The following is a 22,473-nucleotide window of genomic DNA, read 5'->3' as shown; positions in this document are numbered from 1 at the left end:
TAAAAATAAAATTAAATTAAAAACTAGGCACTTTCCAGGTCATGAAAATATTCACTATTTTGTCATGGATAATTAAATGGGTATAAATTCCAAAACTCATCAAATCGAACACTTAAAAATCTCTGCATTTTACTGCAGTTAAGTTATACTTCAATAAAAAGTAGTAAATACATATGACATTATTTAAACCTCACAAACATTTATATTCATTTAATTTTAGAACATGGGAAAACTGTCTTTTACTTGATTTATAGCATGCTAATAACTAAAGTAATAAAACAGGCATCCCTCGGTGGGCCAAGTATTGCCCAGTACTATTTATAATTACAATAAAACACATTTCCTATAAATACAGAAGATAATGTTAAGAAGCATTTAAATCCAAATTTCTACTTTCTTATACTCCATATAAAATACAAAGTCCTAATTTTTTAAACAAATTTATTTACTTATTTTTAGAGAGGGGGAAGGGAGGGCAAAAGAGAGGGAGAGAAGCCTCGATCAGTTGCCTTTCACACCACCCTACCAGGGACTGAACCTGCAACCCAGACATACGTCCTGACTGGGAACCCAAACAGAAACCTTTCACTTTGCAGAATGATGCCCAATCAACTGAGCCGTACAAGCCAGGGCCAAATTCTAATTTCTTATACTCCATATAAGAATATAAGTATAAGAATACCATATAAAATACAGGTATTTAACAAATAATGAAGGAAACAAGTAGTTGTTACACTTAACAATAAAGTTAATCTTACTATAATGGCTTTAAAGGGGATATTTTTAAGAATGTTATAGAAACATTATCTTATGAACATTGGCCATCCATTTTAAAATGTTGGTTTCTCAAGAATCTACAGGAAATATGATGAAATTTCATTATATAATGAAATGGGTAGATATGAGTAACTTTGCCATTAGTTGGTAAAGTTAATACTCTTACCAGAAAATCACACTAAATACATTTTGAACATTCAAAGCACATATAACTCATAGTTATATTTAAAAGCTCCCTGACAAACATACAAATACACTTTAAGAAAGAGGATCAGTGCATGCAATCTCTAAAGAGGAGGTTACTAGGAGAGTTTAAAGATGCCTTGCATATATTTCTCATAATCACATCTAATTCTAAGTAAGAAATATCATTAGCTTAGAAATGTAAACTTAGAATCAATGTAAACTATTTTAGAAAAAAATATTATATAAAACAAATACAATTATTTTCCTTAGGTCTCAAAAAAAACAGATATATATGTCAATAATATTTGACATGTAACTGGGTACACTTAGTTTAGTAGAAATGTATGTAAAAAAACTAGAAACAGAATTTCAGGAGTAAAATTAAACACAGATTAAGTTCTGTATGAAAGGGTATTCCTAATTTAACAAATATTATGATCGAATAGGCATTAAAGTAAAAATCAAACAGAAAACCCTCTCCAAGGACACTGTTGACAGTCAACACTGATTTAAAAGAGAGAGAGAGAGAGAATACAAATTAAAATAAGTGGTAGTGACATTTCAGTCTCAAGTCTCTAAAGAGGGTAAAATAAAATATACATTTTTTAAAACAAGAGAGTAAGATAAAATTTAAACATCACTTCTTCAATCATATCCTACAAAAAGCTATCACTGAGATTAATTTTCAAATAATAAAAGATAAAAAGGTGTTTTTAAAAACTGAATTAACAAGAAGCATCTGTTGACTTTTTAACTTACTTAATTGAATCTGATTCTTTAAATTTAGGATTATTACCCACAGATGTTCCACTGTAAGCAGTGCCCGGACGGTGCACACGAGTGAGCCCCTAAATTACCATTAAGACAAGTCAATCGTTGTAAATATACCTTTTATTTATTACGTAAGAAATCACTGCTGTCTATTTTGTTACAATTTAAATGACATGACGTATTTTCACATATGGCCACATTCTAAATGGTCATCAGGGCAAAAAAGGAAGGTAACATTACAGCTGCCAGAGGCAGCACGATGCGAAAGGAACAAAGCTTATGAGATGGGTCTGTTTCCTGTCTCAGTCTCATCATGGACGACTTGGGTTAACATGATCAAGTTACCCTTTCTAAAGTTTTATTTCCTTCCTTTTCAACGATATGAACCACACACACACAATTATGTAAACCACCCTCCTTAATATCTGACACACACAAAAATTTGCAGGTAACATTTAGGCGGCAGTACAGTATGATGGCTTGGGAGTGTGACTACTTGTGTCAAATCCCAACTCTGCCACTCACTTAGCGGTGTAATGATGGACCAATTAGGTAATCTCTCTAAACTCTGACTTTATTTTAAATAGGAAGTAGAATTATTAATGGGTTTTACGAGATATAAAGCACTTAATGGAATAGTTGGTCAACAATAAACACAAGAAATGTTTGTTATTATCTTAATTAAGTATTTAAGGCATTAATGTATTAGCTATACTTTCATGTACTCTAAGTTGACAAAAAATAATTTTCAGTATTCTCAAGGAATCAATATGCAATTAATCATGTTTGTCCAATGTCTTTTTGCATATTTCACATGACAACTGATTAAACCACTTCTTAAACAGAACTTAATGCAAATACAACTTGACATGGGGAAGAAATAAATAGTAAGTCATCCAGAAAAATGACTTACTATTAGTAGCAGAAAAAGAAATATTTTAAACTGTTAATAGCAGAAAAAGAAATATTTTAAACTGTACTTATATAAATGCAAAAAATGAACTCTATAAAATAGCAGAAAATTCTAAACAGAGAACATGCAAATATTAAAAGGCAAGTGATTTTTTAAATGGAGATGGTTGAAAGAAGAATTTCAGGGACACAAAATGGAAAACTTAAAATCTGTACAGGATATACAAAAAAGTAGAAACTGAAATGAAAAATGAAGCAGTGATGTGGAGAACACCTGAGAGTTCTTAAAATGTAGTTAACAACAACAACAAAAAAGGTGAAAAGAGATGAAAACAAAGGGACATTTTCTAAAAATAGCTAATATCCTACTTAATGATGAAAAAATGAACTCTTTCTCTCTAACACTGGGAGTAAGGCAGGATGTTTCCAACATACTACTCCTATTTAACATCATATTAGAAGTCCCACCCTGGCTGGTGTGGCTCAGTGGATTGAGTGTCGGCCTGTGAACCAAAGATAGGGTCACCTGTTGCATTTGCAGTCAAGGCACAGGCCTGGGTTGTGGGCCAGGTCCCCAGTAAGGGGCACACAAGAGGCAACCACATGTTGATGTTTCTCACCCTTTCTTCTCCCTCCCTTCTCCTCTCTATAAATAAGTTAATCAAAAAAAAAAAAAAAAGTCGTGCCCTAGCTGGTGTAGCTCAGTGGATTGGGTGCAGGCCTCTTAAGCAAAGGGTTGCTGGTTTGATTCCCAGTCAGGGCACATGCCTGGGTTGCAGGCCAGTTCCCCAGTGGGGGACACATGCGAGGCAACCACACATTGATGTTTCTCTCCCCCTCTTTCTCCTTCCTGGTCCCCTCTCTCTAAAAATAAATAAATATTTTTTTAAAAAGTCTTATTCAGTTCAGTAAGGCAAGAAAAACAAAAACTCTAAAGGCCGGAAAGAAAGAAACAAAACTGTCTCTATTCATGAACAATATGACTATCTACAAAGAAAATCACAAGAAATCCACACACAAAAATGTTGTAACTAAATCGTGTTTACCAAGGTTACAGAATACAAGATCAATATACAAAAATCAACTGTTTCTATATACTAGCAATGAACAGTTAGTGACCAAAATTATAAAAAAGCAGTACTATCTACAACTCAAAAACAAAACAACCCACTAAATACTCAGGTACAAATATAACAAAATATGTGCAGGATCTGTATGCTGAAGAATGTAAAACACTGACATAAGAAATCAAAATGGACCTAAATACATGGAGAGATATACTCAATACTGTTAAGAAGTCATTTCTCTACAAAGAGACCTATAAGTTAAATCTCAATCAAAATCCTAGGCAGGGTTTTTATAGATCTAGAAAAACTGGTTTTTAAATGATATAAAAATGCAAAGATCCCTGGCTGGTGTGGCTCAGTTGGTTGGAGCATCATCTGGTAGACCAAGAGCTTTTACGTTCAGTTCCCAGTTAGGGCACACACCTAGGATGCAGGTTCGATCTCGGGGCACATAAGGGAGGTAACCAACTGATGTTTCTCTCTCATGTCAATGTTTTTCTTTCTCTCTCCTCTCTCCATCTTCCTTCCTCTCTCTCTAAAAGCAATGAAAAAATGTCCTCAGGTGAGAATTAAGAAAAAGTAGAAAAGAAAATGCAAAGACACTAGAACCAAAACACTGATGAAAAAGAACAAAACAGACTCACAATACCTGATCTTAAGACTGACTACAAAGTTAACAAAGCTATAGCAATTAAGGCAGTGTGACACTGACATAAAGATAGACAAATAGATCAATGGAACCAAAGAGAGAGTCCAGAAAAGCCTCACACAAGTACGCTGAAGGATTTCTGACAAGGAGCAAAGGCAATTCAGGGACAAAATGATGTTATCAACAAATTGTGTGGAAAAAAATGAACATCCATATGCAGAAAAAAGGAACTCTGACTTGTACCTTATGCCTTATACAAAATTGCCTCAAAATGGACCTTATCCTCAAATGTAAAAAATATATCTATAAAACACTTTTAAAAAAAGAATTAATAGCTTCTGCTCTGCAAAAGACAGGTAAGAAAATAAAAACAAATGCAATATACTAGGAAAAAACATCTGTAAATCACATATCTGACAAAGGACATGCCTACATTATATAAAGAACTCACAAAACTCAACAAAAAAAAACACCCTCCACACAAACAAAAAGAAAAAAGAAAACAAAACACATGCATTTCTATCTATATGCTGGGATTTGCACCTGTAATAGTCCTTTATATTATTACCATGGGATTTCTTTGTCATAATATGGATATAGTTAGACAAAATGTTTGAATAGACACTTGACAAAAATATATATATATATAAATGGCCAGCAAGCACATAAAAAGGTAATCAACATAATATGTTACTAAAAAAATCCAAGTGAAAATATAAGATACCACTACAAACCTAACACAGTGGTTTTAATTAAAACAACTGACAATACCAAGTGTTGACAAGAATACGGATCTACTGGGACTCTCTTATAATGCTACTGAAATGCAGAATAATACCAATCCTTCAAAGTCTTCCAGAAAGCCGAACGGCAGGGACCACTTCCCAACTCATTTTACAAGGCCAGTATCACCCTGACAGAAACAAGACACCACTAGAAAAGTACAGACCATATTCCTCATAAACATACACAGAGAAATATTTAACAAATTATTAGCAAATCAAATACAGAAACACATAAAAAGGATTACACATCATGACCAGGATTTAACGCAGGAACATAAAGTTAGCCGAAAATCTGAAAATCAATTACCAGTATGTTAATTCAGGAAAAAAAAAGGGGCAAAATCTGTGTGATCATCTTACCCTCCATTAAGGGTGACTAAAAGGTAACTAAAAAGTAACTACCTTCTGCATATAAGGCATTCTGCTAGGGACTAACACAGAAACACAGAAACAAATAATTATGTAATTCAGTAAAATTACAGTAAGTTTTATATACAGATATACAGTTAAAAGAATAACCAACTCTGCCCAAGGCCTCAAGGGGAAAAAAGATTTTCATTCCTATTCTGAAGTAACAGAGGCATATTTTAAACTGCAAGTTAAAGTTAAATCACATTGTGGTAGCAAACATGTATGAAGATAACTTTATAGGAATGCTGTCTAGATACTTTCTTTTGCCTGACTCTACCCCTCTACAAAATGTTGTCATCCTAAGAATCTTCAGGCATAATAATTTATGCCATACATTACTGAGAAGTATCTTTGAGGTAACATAACCTGTACCTTTTGGGGAGCAAGAATCCTCTGCCTGAATTTTTCGACTGTTTCTTGACCCATGGAAGACCAAGCACTGACAAATGCTTCTGCTTTGTCTTGTTGAAGATGAATGTTCTCTAACTGCTGCTGCAAAGCTGCTGGTTTCACATTGTAATATACTGCCTATTAAAAAGAAAAAATATATATTTCAAATATTCATACAGAGGCCTTGATCTATAAGCAAACAGAAAATTAATATTAAATAATTTAAATCAAAAGAATATTTTATATTTCTAGTGCAAAAAAGTTTTATTATTTTACAAATAATATACCATTCCAAGGACTGAAAGATTTTAGATTAAGTGGCCTAAATTTTTCAGGCTAAACTTTTTCATTTTTATCTGAGCTGTAAGCAATCCTAAATCCACCAAACTTCTATGATTTAGCTATGTAAATGGTACCCTAACTAAAATGCTATTTCCTGGGCTCTCCCACCACCCCCATCATGGGTCCAAGCAGCTTGGGCGGCCAGAGAAGCAGCAGCAACCAGGCAGCCCAGGTCTGGGAAGGAGGAAAGTCAGTTCCACCAAGGGTGCAGCAAAGGAGGAGCCCAAGAAGCAGATCAGCAAAATTGTCAGCTAAGCTTGCTCCTGCAAAAGCAGACACAAAGCCAAAAAAGGCAGCAAGGAAGAATAAATATGCAGACAAAAAAGTGCAAACGAAAGGGAAAAGAGAGTGAAGGGAAAATAAGCCAAAGCGCTTAACCTTGAACCCAAGTACTATCTACCTGCAGAAAACAGAGTCTAAAAATGAGGAGAGTCCAGCCTCGGATGAAGCAGCAGAGAAAGGAGCCAAGTCTGATTAAGGCATATGCCAGGCCTTATCAGTGGCACCTCTCTCCCTGCTTGTACAATCCAGAGGAATATCTTTATCAACTATTTTGTAAATGTAAGTTTTTCAGTAGCTCTAGGAACATTTTTAAGGAGGGAATTCAACCTCATTCCATTTTTTTTAAGAATAAAAATTTTTAAGAGGTGAAATCATTCGCTACTTTTTATTTTTTGGTACAACCAGAAAATAGTAGGATATTAAACATGAGAATCTTTGATTATCTTGGGTGTCAGCTTAATTAATATTCCATTGATGGAATATTAAGTTTTTACATCCTATAATACAGTACAAAGCATACTAAATGGCATGCATTTAATATGTCCTGAGCATGTTAAATTACTGGTACTCTCATCTTTTTGGCAGAATTGTTTCAAGAAACCTACTCCTCAATTTCAGCTCCCCTGTCAGAATTTTGTGCACACTGTAATGTCTCTGGTGTAGTTGCCCAGCATTCCTAGTAACTCTGTTGATGTGCTGTGAAAGCCTGAAAATTTGATTATGTAACATATACAACAGTAAACTGTGAACTAGTGAGACTTTGATGTATCAACATTTGCAGATACTGGTACTTGATACTCTATTAAGGAAAATTAGTCTACAAATTTTAAACTGGAAAGTTATTGGAACTGTTTAGAAAAGAACCATGACTACATGACTAGGTTTTTGGTACGTATGTTAAGAATTGTACACAAATTGGAATGTCTGTTGACTTATCCTCAGAACAACCAATAAAATCTCAATTATGAAAGAAAAAAATTTTTCACTTCTTTATTTCACTTAATTATTTCAAAGAAGTGAACAATGGTTTTGTTTCCCAACTAACAAAATTTTCCAAGAAGCACTTTCTCAAAACTACCTTCCATCTATCAACTTCCTAGATAATAAGTAATAAAATACTGTAAAAATTTTAACAGTGATATCTGTTCTATTACTTACTAATTCTGGAACAACTTTCTCACAGACCCCATGCTGCTCTGTCTTATTCGACAGTCCTTTCCTTCTACTGAAGGCCCACCAAGGGTCGCCATCGTTATGATCTGCAATCTGTGTAAGTGTGTATGTAGTAGACACTTGGCAGCTTGTCCCTTTAACAGTCTCTGTCACTAGAATGCTCATAAAGCTACAGTACTACTTAAGATTTAATTTCACGAGAGGCTGGGAAGATGGTGACAGAGTAGGAGGGAGCAGATTCCACTTCCCCCTACACACGGGAGAAAAACCTGGCCCATCTATGGAGAACCAGAGCAAACTGACAGCAGTACCCCAGAATATATGAAAATAAGAGACCAGAAATTGCAGCGGCCACTGAAAGACCAGACAGTAAGGAGATGGCTGCAGGACAATAAGTTCCCAGGGACCAGCACGGGATGTGGCTGTAGCCCCAGGCCCGGCACCTTGCACTGGATCTACCACAGACTCCTTGGGAGTGGCAGGCCTGCCACAGAGTCCATGGGAGAGAGCCAGGTCAGCGGCTCCCTCCCTCCCTGGCCAAGCAGGGTTTGAGCAGCACTGGGAGAGATCTGGTTGTTTAAAGTTGCAGAGAGGGGAATAAGGACAAAGAGGCAAACACACAAGGGCCATGATCACCCGCGGAGTCTGTGGTCACTGGCTTGGGAGTCTGAGACTGCCAAGTTTCACACTGAGACTCGCAGTCTGAGTCTGAGTCTGAGTCTGAGTCTGAGTCTGAGTCTGAGTCTGAGTCTGAGTCTGAGTCTTGGGCGATTGAGAGTCAGTGTTGGGCTCTGACCCTGATAGTCACTGGCCTGGCTGGAGAATTGGGCTGCACTGAGCAGCACGTTTGAGTAGGAGGAATTTCTCAAATAGTAAAACTGTTTGGGGGATTCTCCTGTGACAACCGCTCGGCCTACTCCCCACCCAGCCAGGTTGAAAGGCCCTACCTTCCCCCATAGCACTGGGAAGGGTTCTCACCTAAATCCATTGCACCAAGGCAGCCTGACCAGACAGACACCCCCACACCTCAGCCCACAGTGATGGCCCCGGGGAAGGAAAGCTCTGAAGACCTGGATTCCCAACCTGGGGGGCTGAGCAGAGGTGCCAGACTAGCTCTCCGGAAGGTGCACACAAGTCTGGCTGAGTACATATCGGGAAACTGAGAAAGGCCACACCAATTGCCCCTCAGACCCCTGCAGCCAGCGAGACCAGAAAAACTGGTTTGGCCAGTTTGAAACCAACAAGAGATGTTTTTTTTGTTTTGTTTTGTTTTTTAAGTGATCTTTTATTTTTTTAAATTTTATTATTGTTTGACTTTTCAATAATTTTTTCCTCTTTCCTTCTTTCTTGTTTTACTTCTCCTTCCTTTCTTTGCAACTTTATCTCTTCTTTCTCCCTTCTACTGCCTTTTTGTTTGTTTGTTTGTTTGTTTTACCCACAAGTGAGACAAAAAATTTGGAACTGTGAAAGGACCAGAGTAGGACCCAAAGAGGGGGCATCCCAACAGTAGAGACAGAGACAAATCTCACTTTGCTACTGCAGAGAAACTACAAGTGACTGCATATTTGTATTATTTTTTCATTATTCTTACATCTTTTATTTTAATAGTATTTTTGGATTCCTCTTCTTTCTGTATAATCTTCTTTGCTTGGCTGGTCATATTGTATCATTTGATAGGTTTCCCCTGTTCTCTCTTCCACAGTGTATTGCTAATTTACTGCCTTTCACGTCACTTGTGTTCCATTAGCACACTACTCAAAGTCTTCTATCCCCATTCTTGTTACCCAGGTCGCATAGATTCTGTCATATGATTGTTGCTCTAATATTATTGTAAATAATAGCTGTTCCATACAATTGTAAATACTTCGCAACACACCTCCCGGATCTTAGCCCACTTCACAGTTTCCTGAACTCTATTACTGTAGTGGTTACCTTTATTCTCTCGTACACTACACCTATTTACTATCCTTTACTCTCACCTTACCTCAGTATCTGACCTCCCACAACCTCATTGCTTTCTAGATCCAACTCAGAAGCCTTTCCTCCCCAACAAGAGTCTTATCTTCTTTCCATCCTTTCTAAAAAGGGCTAGTTGGGTCGAAGATTACGGTTAACACTATGCATAGCCAAAGGATCTCCTATCTCTTCTCTACCGGCAGATACTGTAAACACCATAGAATACTCCCCTGCTATCATAAACCATTTTGCCTTCCCCTCCAACTGATCACAAAAAAAGAGTAGGTGGAAGTGGTGAACACCAGGATACCCGCTGGAAGAGGAAACCCAACAACAAAGGAACCACCAACAGATAACAACAGAATAAGGTGAAGGAGGGAATGGAAATCACACAAACCTCAACCCAAGAACTATCTGGAAATACAACTAAACAGTGGAGAAACTACCCAGTGCAAACAACTGAACAAGACCAAAAGAGAATCCTCAAAAGCTTGTACACATGGTGGAACTAGCTTCAACGCAACCCTCCCTCACCAGCACAACAAATTAAAATGGGTATTGAACAGAGGGACCATCAGTTAACCACATGGTGGGAAGGACCCACAAAAGAAAGACCCCAAAATAATCAAAACACAAAGACAGACACAGAGCCAACTTACAGGACAGCCCAAGACCAGTGAGCTTGGGAGATCAAGGAGACCTCACCACTGAATCTCATAGGTATTATACTACAGAAGTTCATACCACAAACCCAGGGAGCCAGAAAAAATCAATTTAAGAAGCTGAAGCTAACAAGACGAGTCTCACAAACAATGGGAAGACAAAGAAACAATCCCCCCCAAAAAGGAAAGGAGGAAGCCTGAGAAAGAATGTTAGATGAAATAGAAGCAAGTCAGCTATCAGATACTGAATTCAAAGCACTGGTAATCAAGAAGTTCAAAGAGCTCACAATGAGCTACGAGAAACTACAGGGGAACTACAATGAACTCACTGCAACTATATTAATGTAAAAAAGGAAATAGAAACCGTCAGCAAGGGCCAAGAGAAAATGAAGAATACAATTTCTGAACTGAAGAACACAGTGGAAGGAATCAAAAGCAGGAGAGATGAAGCAAAGGATCAGATAAGCGAGTTGGAGGACAAAGTAGGAAAAAACTCCCAGAAAGGGCAAGAAAAAGAAAAGAGGCTCAGAAAGAATGAAGATGGAATAAGAGAAATGCAAGCCAATATGAAATGCAATAATATCTGAATAATTGGGATACCAGAAGGAGAAGAAGAGCAAGGGATAGAAAACCTATTTGAAAAAGTAATGATGGAAAACTTCCCCAATCTGATGAGAGAAAAAGTCTCACAAATCCAGGAAACAGAGAATCTCAATCAAGAGGAACCCAAAGAAGCGCACTTCAAGACATATCATCATTAAAATGGCAAACCTCCAAGACAAAGAGAAAATTCTAAAGGCAGCAAGGGAGAAAAAGGAAGTAACATACAAGGGGGTCCCAATAAGGCTGGCTACTGACTTCTCAATGGAAATGCTCAAAGCAAGAAGAGAATGGCAAGAAATATTCCAAGTAATGAGAACCAGAGGCCTGCAACCCAGGCTACTTTACCCAGCAAGGCTCTCAATCAAGATAGAAGGTCAAATAAAGAGCTTCCAAGACAAAAGAAGTCTAAAAGAATACACCACCACCAAATCACCTCTGCAAGAAATACTAAAAGGACTACTTTAAGAAAGGAAGGAAAAGAGAGAGACAGAAAGGAACACAGGTACAAAAATGGCAATGAATAAGTACCTATCAATAATAACCTTAAATGCAAATGAATTAAATGCTCCAATCACAAGACATAGAATAGCTGAATGCATAAGAAAGCACGACCCACACATATGCTGTCTACAAGAGACCCACCTCAGGACAAAAGACCTACACAGACTAAAAGTGAAAAGCTAGAAACAAATTTTCCAAGCAAACAGACAGGAAGAAAAAGCTGGGTAGCAATACTCATATCAGACAAAACAGACTTCAAAAAAAGGGCAATAAAGAGAGACCCAGAAGGTCACTTCATAATACTCAAGGGAAAAATCTACCAAGAAAACATAAACATTGTAAATATATGCACCCAACATAGGAGCACCCAAATGTATAAAGAAACTCTTAGAGGACTTCAAGAAAGATATTGACAGCAACACAATTATAGTAGGGGATTTTAACACCCCACTATCAAAAATGGACAGATCTTCCAAACCAAATATCAACAAAGATACAGCAGCATTAAACAACACCCTAGATGAAATGGACTTAACTGATATATATAGAGCCCTTCATCCCAAACAAGCTAAATACACATTCTTTTCAAACGCACATGGAATATTTTCAAAGATAGACCACATTATAGGACACAAAACAAGCCTCAACAAATTCAAAAAAACTGAAATCATACCAAGCAATTTCTCCAACCACAAGGAACTGAAACTGGAAACAAACCGCAAAGGAAAAAACCCAAACCCAAAATATTCAAAATTATGAAGACTGAATAGCATGCTATTAAACAACAAATGGTTCAAGAATGAAATTAGGGAAGAAATCAAAAAGTTTCTGGAAATAAATGAAAATGAACTCACGACAACCCAAAACTTATGGGACACAGAGAAGGCAGTCCTGAGAGCGAAGGTCATAGCAATACAGGCTTACCTAAAAAAGATAGAAACATTTCAAGCAAACAACTTAACCCTATGCCTACAAGAACTCAAGGAACAACAACAAAGACAGCCCAGAGCAAATAGAAGGAAGGAAATAACCAAGATCAGAGCAGAATTAAATGACATAGAGACTAAAAGCACAATTCTAAGGATCAATGAATCCAGGAGCTGGTTCTCTGAAAAGATAAACAAAATCAACAAGCCTTTAAGTGGGCTCATTAAGAAGAGAGAGGACCCAAATAAACACAATCAGAAATGAAAGAGGAGAGATTACAACCGACACCACAGAAACAGAAGGGACTGTAAGAAATTACTATGAAGAACTGCATACCAAGAAATTTGAAAACCCAGGTGAAATGGACAAATTTCTAGAAAAATATAATATTCCAAAATGCAATGAAGAAGCAGAAAACCTGAAGAGACCAATAACAGCAGATGAAATTGAAGCAGTTATCAAAAAGCTTCCATCACACAAAAGCCCTGGACCAGACAGTTTCACAGGAGAATTCAACAAAGCATTTAAGGAAGAGCTAACCCCTATTCTTCACAGACTATTCCAAAAAAATCCCAAATGATGGAAGACTCCCAAACTCTTTTTATGAAGCCAGCATCATCCTAATCCCCAAACCAGATAGAGACACAACAAAGAAAGAAACTTCAGGCCAATATCGTTGATGAACATAGATGCTAAAATCCGCAACAAAATATTGGCAAATCACATCTAACAATACATTAAAAAGATCATACACCATGACCAAGTGGGATTCATCCCAGGGATGCAAGGATGGTTCAATATTTGCAAATCAGTAAATGTAATACACCACATAAACAAAAGCAAAGACAAAAATCACATGATCATATCAATAGACATGGAAAAAGCTTTTGATAAGGTACAACACCCATTTATGATAAAGGTACTCAGAAAAATGGGAATAGAGGGAGCATTCCTCAATATAATAAAGGCCATATATGAAAGACCTACAGCCAACATCATACTCAATGGGAAAAAACTAAAAGCTTTTCCACTAAGATCAGGAACAAGACAAGGTCGTCCACTTTCACCACTTCTATTCAATATAGTATTGGAAGTTCTAGCCACAGCAATCAGACAAGAAAAGGAAATAAAAGGCATCCAAATCGGAAAGGCGGAAACAAAACTGGCATTGTTCTCAGATGACATGATAGTGTACATAGAAAATCCTATAGCCTCTACCAAAAAACTGCTCAAACTAATAAATGAATTTGGCAAAACAGCGGGCTACAAAGTCAATATCCAGAAATCAAAGGCATTTTTGTATACCAACAATTAATAGCAGAAGCAGAAATCAAGAAAAAATTCCATTTGATATAGCAAAAACAAAAATAAAATATCTGGGAATACACCTAGCCAAAGAGGCAAAAGACTTATATGCAAAAAACTACACAACACTGAAGAAAGAAATTAAGGAAGACACAAACAAATAAAAACATATACCGTGTTCATGTATTAGAAGAATTAACATCATCAAAATGTCCATACTACCCAGAGCAATTTACAGATTCAATGCAATACCTATTAAAGTACCAATAGCATATTTCACAGACATAGAACAAACACTTCAAAAATCTATATGGAACCATAAAAGACCCAGAATGGCAGCCGCAATTTTGAGAAAGAAGAACAAAGTAGGAGGGATCACAATACCAGATATCAAACTGTATTATAAGGCCACTGTAATCAAAACAGCCTGGTACAGGCGTAAAAACAGGCACATAGACCAATGAAACAGAACACAGAGCCCAGAATTAAACCCAAATCTCTACAGTCAATTAATATTTGACAAAGAGGGTAGCAACATAAAAATAGCCTCTTCAACAAATGGTGTTGGGAGAAGTGGACAGCTACATGCAAAAAAATGAAATTCCAACACTGACTTACACCATACACCAAAATAAATTCAAGGTTAATAAAAGACTTAAATATAAGCCATGACACCATTAAAGTCCTAGAGAAGAACATTGGCAGGAAAATCTCAGATATTCCACGCAGCAACATTTTTACTGATATGTCCCCTAGAACAAGGGACATAAAGGAAAGAATAAACAAATGGGATCTCATCAAAATAAAGAGCTACTACACAGCTAAAGAAAACAGTATTCAAATAAAGAGAACCAACTGTATGGGAAAACATATTTGCCAATGATCCCTCAGACAAGGGTTTAATCTCCAAAATATAGAAAGAACTTACAGGACTTCACTCTAAGAAGACAAGCAACCCAATTTAAAAAATGGGCAAAGGACTTGAACAGACATTTCTCCAAGGAAGACATACAGAGGATCCAGAGACACATAAAAAGATGCTCAATATCGCTAGCTATCAGAGAGATGCAAATTAAAACCACAATGAGATACCATTTTACACCGGTCAGAATGGCCATCATAAACAAATCGACAAACTACAAGTGTTGGAGAGGGTGTGGGGAAGAGGGGACTCTGGTCTACTCTTGGTAGGATTGCAGACTGGTACATCCACTATAGAAAACAGTATGGAATTTTCTAAGAAAATTAAAAATAGGTCTGCCTTTTGACCCAGCAATTCTACTGCTAGGATTATATCCTAAGAACCCTGAAAACACCAATCCAAAAGAACCTATGGACCCCGATGTTCATAGCAGCACAATTTACAATAGCCAAGAGTTGGAAGCAATCTAGATTCCCATCAGTAAATGACTAGATCAAAAAACTATGGTACATATACACAATGGAATTCTATGCAGCAGAAAGAAAGAAGGAGTTCCTATCCTTTGCAACATCATGGATGGAACTGGAAAGCATTATGCTGAGTGAAATAAGCCAGATGTTGAAGGACAAATACCATATGATCTCACCTTTAACAGGAACCTAAACAACAAAACAAACAAGCAAGCAAAATATAACCAAAAACACTGAAATAGAGAACAGGCTGACAGGGACCAGAGGGGAGAGGGAAGGGAATTTCAGGGGAAAAGGGAGAAGGGTTTACAGGAAGTAGTATAAAGTACACATGGACAAAAACTAAGGGCGGGGGGGGGGTGGAAATTTGGAGGGAGGTGGGGAACATGGGAGGAGGGTGGGATCAGATGGGAGGAAAAGACAGAAAACGGTACTTGAACAACAATTAAAAGAAATACATTTAAAAAGAAGAAATTTTTTTAAAAGAAAAATAAAATTTAATTTCACAAGTATTCTATTTAATCAATCAACAGAAGTTTATTGAGAATCTATTTTAAGCCCAGCAACGTGCTAGGTTTATATAAGATGTGTAGGCACATGTGGTGTACACATACACACACATACAAGGTCCTGGCCCCCACAAATTCAAAACAAAGAGAAGTTATCACTGACACTCAGGAAACAATTAAAGACAGACAAAGTGCTCTACTGTGAAGAGCCAAAGATAAAAGCAATCCAAGTAAGGGGAAGACTGCAATTATGAGAGGTCAAGGCTACAGGGGAAGGAGGTGTGACTTAAAGGGAACTTACAGAATAAAATTTTCATCCTCCCTTGGAGGAAAGGAAGGGTGCAGAAGGGAGCTCAGTGTGAAGAAACTGAGTGACAAAGTCCTTGGACAGCTACTTCTTTTCTAAATGATTCATTTATCATCTTAGTCAAATCCCCCCAAATCATTTATTAAAATTTTAAACTAAAGAGTACTAATTTTCCAAGTTATTATACCAAGTAACAATGAAATAAAATCTTTTATAAATGTCTCAAGTAAATAAAGTATTGATTCATATTGCCAAAACACTCTCTTCACACTACTCAACATTAAGCCTGTTTTGCAGAATACAATACTGTGGGATGGGGGAATCACATATTCAAATATTTTTTTTACTACATTAAAATTCTTGATTAAAATATATTCACAGGTTCCATCTACATACTTTTAAAAAATGTTATACATATCATAGCAATACAAACATACTAAACAACAATGGTTAGAAACTTTGGGGCAATAAAAATACCTGTTCTAAAATGAATGATATTGTTTCAAGAACTAGGTGAAGATCTTGTTTCTCTAGAGAAAATGCAGCTTGAAGTTTTTCTTCCTCTTCTTCACTGAAACTGTTCTCAGCCTGCAGTGCAAAAAGCCATCTATTAGCATACATTCAGGTACTCAGATACTCAGAAGATTCTTTTAGTCATATGCAGAATGAGATTCTAAAAGAAAAAGTAAATCCTAGGTAAAAGAAAGTCATGTGTTTATAAATTTCAATATCTCAAAATCATGGCACAGTTCAATATCTGGATATTACCAAATAAAGTTCATTTTTTAAAAAACAGTATTTTAAAATATATGGAGGTGAAAATAATAGTAAATACATAACTAATGGATATTTAGAAAAAAAGTTAGAAGGTAAAACCTCAAAATGTTAACAATATAGTAATTTCCAAAAAATTAATGATTCAGTCATTTCCACCTTCACTCATTCAAAACATTTACTGAGTATCTATTATGGGCTACACAGACAATTCACATCCTCAGGCATACCAGTCTCTAGTTAAAAAGACACACAAAAACAGAGACAAGCGACCCCTTTTTTTGGTCCATATACGTGAGACTATTTTTTTTGTCTGAAGGACTGTACTGAATAGGTAAGACATTTACAGTCCCAGAGCACTGAACGCGAGCGGCACCCTCCACACTGGAATAACCAAAAAAAATCCTCAGGATGTCCACATGCTGGGGCTTACACATGTGATTGTTCTGTATATTAAAGAGATTCCTCTCTCTATCATCACGGGGAAGTACAGTGGTACTCACAAATGAATCTATGAAATAAATGAACTTTTATTTTAAAAATTTGGAAGAAATGTTTCTAAAATGTATGGCATCCATTCTAGAATTCTGTAAACAAAGTATACGGAACTCAACTAATTCTAATGCTGACTCAGGTCATAATTACAAGCATCAAAGTTCTGGGCTGAAGTACCCTAAAGAACTCCTAGAATACATCTATAATTTTTCCCTTTAGTAAAAACACCCCTCAGAATTCTGTGCTTTTATATTTCTTCTGATTTTCAGGATTCTCCCATTTCATTCCATGATCAAAAGGCAATTCCTGAAACTGCCTTACAGGCTTCATCACAGCAGCACCTTCATCCCCCAGCTGGCTGTCTCTAGTCCACCCAGGAGCCCAGATGCCTGACCTCTCAAAGCTAGACACACAGTGTAGTTACATTAACAAGCTTTGTGTGAGAGGCCAAAAGTCTCTTCTAGTAGCAAAGTATATGAGTTGTTTTTTTTTTTTAATATTTTATTTATTTATCTATAGAGGGGAAGGGAAGGAGAGAGGGAGAGAAATATCAATGTATGGTTGCCTCTGCCAAGGACACATAATGTATCGTGTGTCCCCTGCCGGGAACTGGCCTGCAACCCAGGCATGTGCCCTGACTGGGAATCGAACTGCGATCCTCTGGTTCGCAGGCCTGCGCTCAACCCACTGGGCTACATCAGCCAGGGCTGAGTTGTTTTTTTTTAATTGCATGACTTGTAACCGTTATTTTTGAAACTCAGAAGCAATAAATGTTTATTTCTAAGTTCCCAGCTATGGCAGATGGTCTGACTTCCCTCAGTATTTCCCAACTCAGACTCTATGAGCATGATGGATGGGACAATTCTTTGTGCGGGACTGTCCTGCACATTTCCCTGGCCAGGAAGATGGCCAGTTCAGAGTGGACTCCCAGACCCATGCTTAGGCATGCCCATATTCTATACCTAAGCTGTCTTAGTTTCCTATGTTCAATCCTACTAGGGTTCCGAGGAACCAATCTGGACCAAAATAGATTATCTCTGCCCATAAACAGATTAAGCTTGGTAAAATCAATGTGCTAAGCTGGTATCATTTAGTACAGCATCTAAATATCTACACCTTATTAGTCTAGTCAGGTCTCGCTGTTCTAAAGGCTCTGCTCACTGGAAGGCAAAGTCCAACTTGACAGACGAAAAGTAAATAAAAGAAAGCTGGCAGAGGCCCTGGCTGGTGTAGCTCAGTGGATTGAGTGCAGGCCTGCGAACCAGAGTATCGAGGTTCGATTCCCAGGCAGGGCACATGCCTGGGTTGCAGGCCGGTTCCCAGCAGGGGACTCACGACATGCAACCATACATTGATATTTCTCTCCCTCTCTCCTTCCCTTCCCCTCTAAAGATAAATAAATAAAATCTTTTAAAAAAAGAAAGCAAGCAAGCAAGCTGGAAGATCCTGAATGTCTCTATAAATCTTACTTGATAAAAGCTCTTATCACAATAGAAGCCCTTCTGGAAGAACACTCCCTGAAACTCTCCAGGGGGAAAAAAACAAACCATACCTTTCCAGATTCTCTTATAAGTCAAATACTCACACATACACATTTCTGTTCTCAGTTGCTTCAGCTCTCAATAACCACACCTCCTCATCTTCACTCCCCTACCTGGGATGGTACAGCATTCAGGCATCTCTGGAATGCTTCAGCCACAGTTACTCCAAGATAAACATTAACTTATCACCAACTCCAGAGGTGACTGACAGGGTCAAAGGCAAAATACACATCACAAATTTCCCTGAAAATATTCCATCCTCTCTCAGTAGGAAGAACCAAAGATGTAGGTAAGAACTGTTTGGCCCACATTGTTTGATATGTATGCTTACAAAGGCCGCCACCTAACAGCTCAGAGAATCAAAGCACAATTTCTGTATAAACTGCATTCATCATTCACTTTTAGACAGATTCACATACTATTTCATATCCTTTTCTGAGGTTTACTGTAATGAAGTAAAGAGAGAGATTCTGGAACAGACTGCCTTACTAGTGAGCTGTGTGATCTTGGGCAAATTATTTAACTAGTCTCTATCTCAGTTTCTTCACCAATAAAATAAAGATGAAATGGTACCTATTTCCTAAAGTTGCCACATTAATTCCACTATGAGCTAATAATGCAAAACATGGTAGCAGTCACAAAAGGAGCAATGTACTTGCAAATAGCAAATTCCTTACAGACAGGAATTTAAAGGACTTACATTTGTTTTGTGTTTCCCACAGCAAAGAAGAAACTAACTCCAAGAACAGTTACTGAATGCCGACTGTATAAGTATCAATGTATTAGGTGCAGGAAAGATTAAGATAAGACATAATACTCAGGAATTCAAGGTTAGAGAAAGATCCTGTAATCATGAAACAAATACTTATGATACAATACTAAAGTGGGGTGATACAATAATGAACCAAGTGTTTTAGAAGCACAGAAGATAGAACAACTGCTGAGAGTGAGACTAAAATCCCTGAAAGATGAAAACTAGTTTGTTTATTCACTAGAGAAGGGAAGGAGGACATCATAGGTAAAGGAAAGAGAATACACACACACACACACACACACACACAGAGTTGAAAAATTCATGGCATGTTCTAGTAAAAAAGCACAGTCCAGTGTGACTGGAGCACTTGCAAAGGGGGGAGAATATAGGTTATGGCTATATTATAATGTTATTATAATACAACAAGGATTTTGAACTTTTTCCCACAGGGCAAAGGAAAACCATTTATGGCTTTGATATGATCAATTCTTTTTTTGAAAAAAATATTTGGAGAAAAATTTTTATCCAAATGATAGATGAAATAGCATTATGAAGAAGCAATAGAAAGGGAGAGACTAAAGATGCCAGTTTGAAGGTAATTATTGTGTCCAAAGAAGAAATAATAAAAATCTGAACTAGGACTATAAAGAGAACTTGGATTTGAGAGACATTTCAGAGGGAGAAAGGGCTTTGGGCTGACTCCTTGCCAAGAAAAAAAAGAAGAAAGAGTCCAAGTTCTTGTTTAATGGTGATGCCTGGTACCAGGCAGAACAGTTAGTGGGTGTTCCATAAATACGTGATGAATGAAATTAAATTTTTATAACCTGATAAAGTTAACTTAGACTGGTGAGCAAGCAGTGAATTACTAACTCTTGAAATAAAAGTCAAAGATTAAATGAAAGATTAAATACTGACTGATACCACAGAATTATTTTTAAGAGGAATAATGAAGTCATAAAATCAGAACTTCCCCAAAGCATGTTCCACAGAACCTTCGTCCCAAAATATATCCCATGATAAATATTCCAAGGTCAAACACATCTGGAAAATTCTGCACACTGTATTCACCCTTAAATATTTACTATAAAAACTTCTGACCAAGGGACATTATCAAACTTTCTAAAGCCCTGGTGTTCTCAAAGACACAACGGGAAACACTATACTTCGCAAAATGTTCTGTAAGTAGAAACACAGAGTTTCAGTGAAATAATAAGAAAGTATTATAAATTATATAAATGCAAAAGTACAAACCTTCAGGTGAAGTTTTTGAAGAATTCGGGTGAGCAATCGTGGAAATCTTCCTATATCTATTGCATTTATCAGCAACACTGCTTTTTTCATGCTAAATAAATTAGTAAAACAAAGTTTTTATGTGAGCTTTTCAGTGCAACTATACTTGCTCTAGTACACTTGTTTATAGCTGAAGTTGTCTGTAAGTCTTCATTTCAATGACTCTGATTGCTATAAGGTAAGCCTGAGTGAAATACAGAAAAGCAGATGACAACCGGCATTTTTTTAACATGGACTTGACAGCTGTCACAATACAACCTAACAAAATTGTTTCAAACGAAGTTAAAGACAACTAAGCGCTACAGAGCCATCCTACCAAAAACAAAAAAAAACAAAAAAAAACCGCAATGGACTTTTTGGCCAATCCAGTACTTCAGTACTTCAGTATGTCAGCATCCACATACCACCTCACTATGATTTAATTACTTTCATTACATGCAGTCATTTTTGCTTAAATAATTTTATTTTAGAAGAGAATTTCATATCACCACCAAGGACAGCTGACCTTACCTACCATAAACAAAAATTAACTAAAAGTAAACAAAATGAAAACAAAGGCAATGTTTTCAAATGACGACTGGCCTGAGGCCTAATTCTGTCTGGAGGGAAAAGGGATACTGACACGTGTTAGGTTTAAGGGCGGTCCAGCACCAAACGGAGCCTTTCTCATCATCAAAAGGTCAGAAAGAGAATTTAAACGTAAAGGGAACACCTCCCCACGTTACTCAGCATTACTCCAGGGAGGCCTGGCTACTGCTGACAGTACACCCTGCGAACAGTGACAGCTTCCACCCACGGCAGCACTGACCTCGGCGGCCAGGCGCACTGTGACCCCGCGCAGGTGAACCACCGCAAGCTGGCTGGCCCAGAGCCCCGCGCACCGTCCGGGGACCCGCAGGGCGACTAGGACAGCCCCGCCCCCCGCCTCCGGACGGGGGCCCCGCGTAGGCGCCCAGGTGACAGACAGCGGGGGGCTTCCTTACTCCGACCCCGGCCGCGCCACCCAGGGCCCGGCTACCGCAAGTGCCCAGCCAGACCGCTACCTAGGGCTCTCCCGCAGGATCAGTGCCGCAGGCGCCGCCATCCTTGAAGCTCCCACGCCTGGTGCTACCAGTCAGCTGCTCCGAGCCCAACCAATGGAGGCGGCGGCGGACGGAAACCCGGAAGGGCCAAGCCACGCAGCTCCCACCGGGCTTGAGGGCTGCTGCGGACCCAGCGCCGGGTTCTACCCCTCGGTCCTGCGGGGTCGAGGGGGCGTCACGGTTCTCGGCCCTGCCTTTCTAGCCTGTTCGGAGTTCAGGCTGTAGATGTATAATTTATTTATATTTATATATTTACTAATTATATATACTTAGGTATGGATGTGTTTTTGTGTTATGTATGTAATATGGGTGTATAAGCGTGTGTGTATTTAGGCGTGTGTATATATGCATATTATATACTCGCTCTGCAGAGCGCCGCGTGGAGTTTGTCTACGTACCTTCATTTGTTCAGCAGTTTTCTTTGAGAGCCTACTACGTATCAAGTGCTATGCTAGGCACTTGGGATACAAAAAACCAAAATTTCTGCCCCCCGGGTTTGCCCGCAGCGGAAATGGACAGTATTTATTGTTCCCTCTTTGGAGTCAGGCACTAAGTTAGGTACTGCAGAGTGGGACAGATAAAACACCACGAAAATTCCCATTGAGGATCTCACAGGAGCGTAAGTAGAGA

At 37.9% G+C, this 22,473-nt stretch overlaps 1 protein-coding gene and 1 pseudogene across 3 annotated transcripts in view; one reads left to right on the top strand and one right to left on the bottom strand.

Moving 5' to 3' along the window:
• Positions 1–21,887, bottom strand: part of COMMD10 (COMM domain containing 10) — a 159,864-nt gene extending 137,977 nt beyond the window's left edge. The window contains exons 1-4 of one of the 3 annotated variants that reach the window (XM_037032104.1): positions 21,805–21,887; positions 20,723–20,813; positions 16,385–16,495; positions 5,931–6,086 (exon numbers count right to left, since the gene is read on the bottom strand). In XM_037032104.1, coding sequence (XP_036887999.1) covers positions 5,931–6,086; positions 16,385–16,495; positions 20,723–20,813; positions 21,805–21,845 — 399 coding nt within the window. In that variant the 5' untranslated portion in view covers positions 21,846–21,887. Of the gene's footprint in view, positions 1–5,930; positions 6,087–16,384; positions 16,496–20,722; positions 20,814–21,569; positions 21,671–21,804 lie in introns of those variants that run through there. The other 2 variants (XM_037032106.1, XM_037032107.1) reach the window with 2 other exon arrangements.
• Positions 6,375–6,786, top strand: LOC118977425 (non-histone chromosomal protein HMG-14-like; annotated as a pseudogene).
• Positions 21,888–22,473: the final 586 nt, after the last annotated feature.

The sequence above is a fragment of the Sturnira hondurensis genome, unplaced genomic scaffold (genome assembly GCF_014824575.4).
Source record: "Sturnira hondurensis isolate 20B ecotype Veracruz unplaced genomic scaffold, ASM1482457v3 Scaffold0021354, whole genome shotgun sequence".
In the NCBI taxonomy this organism is placed as follows: domain Eukaryota; kingdom Metazoa; phylum Chordata; class Mammalia; order Chiroptera; family Phyllostomidae; genus Sturnira; species Sturnira hondurensis.
The sequence above is the reverse complement of the archived record's forward strand: the minus strand, read 5'-3'. Positions and strand labels throughout refer to the sequence as shown.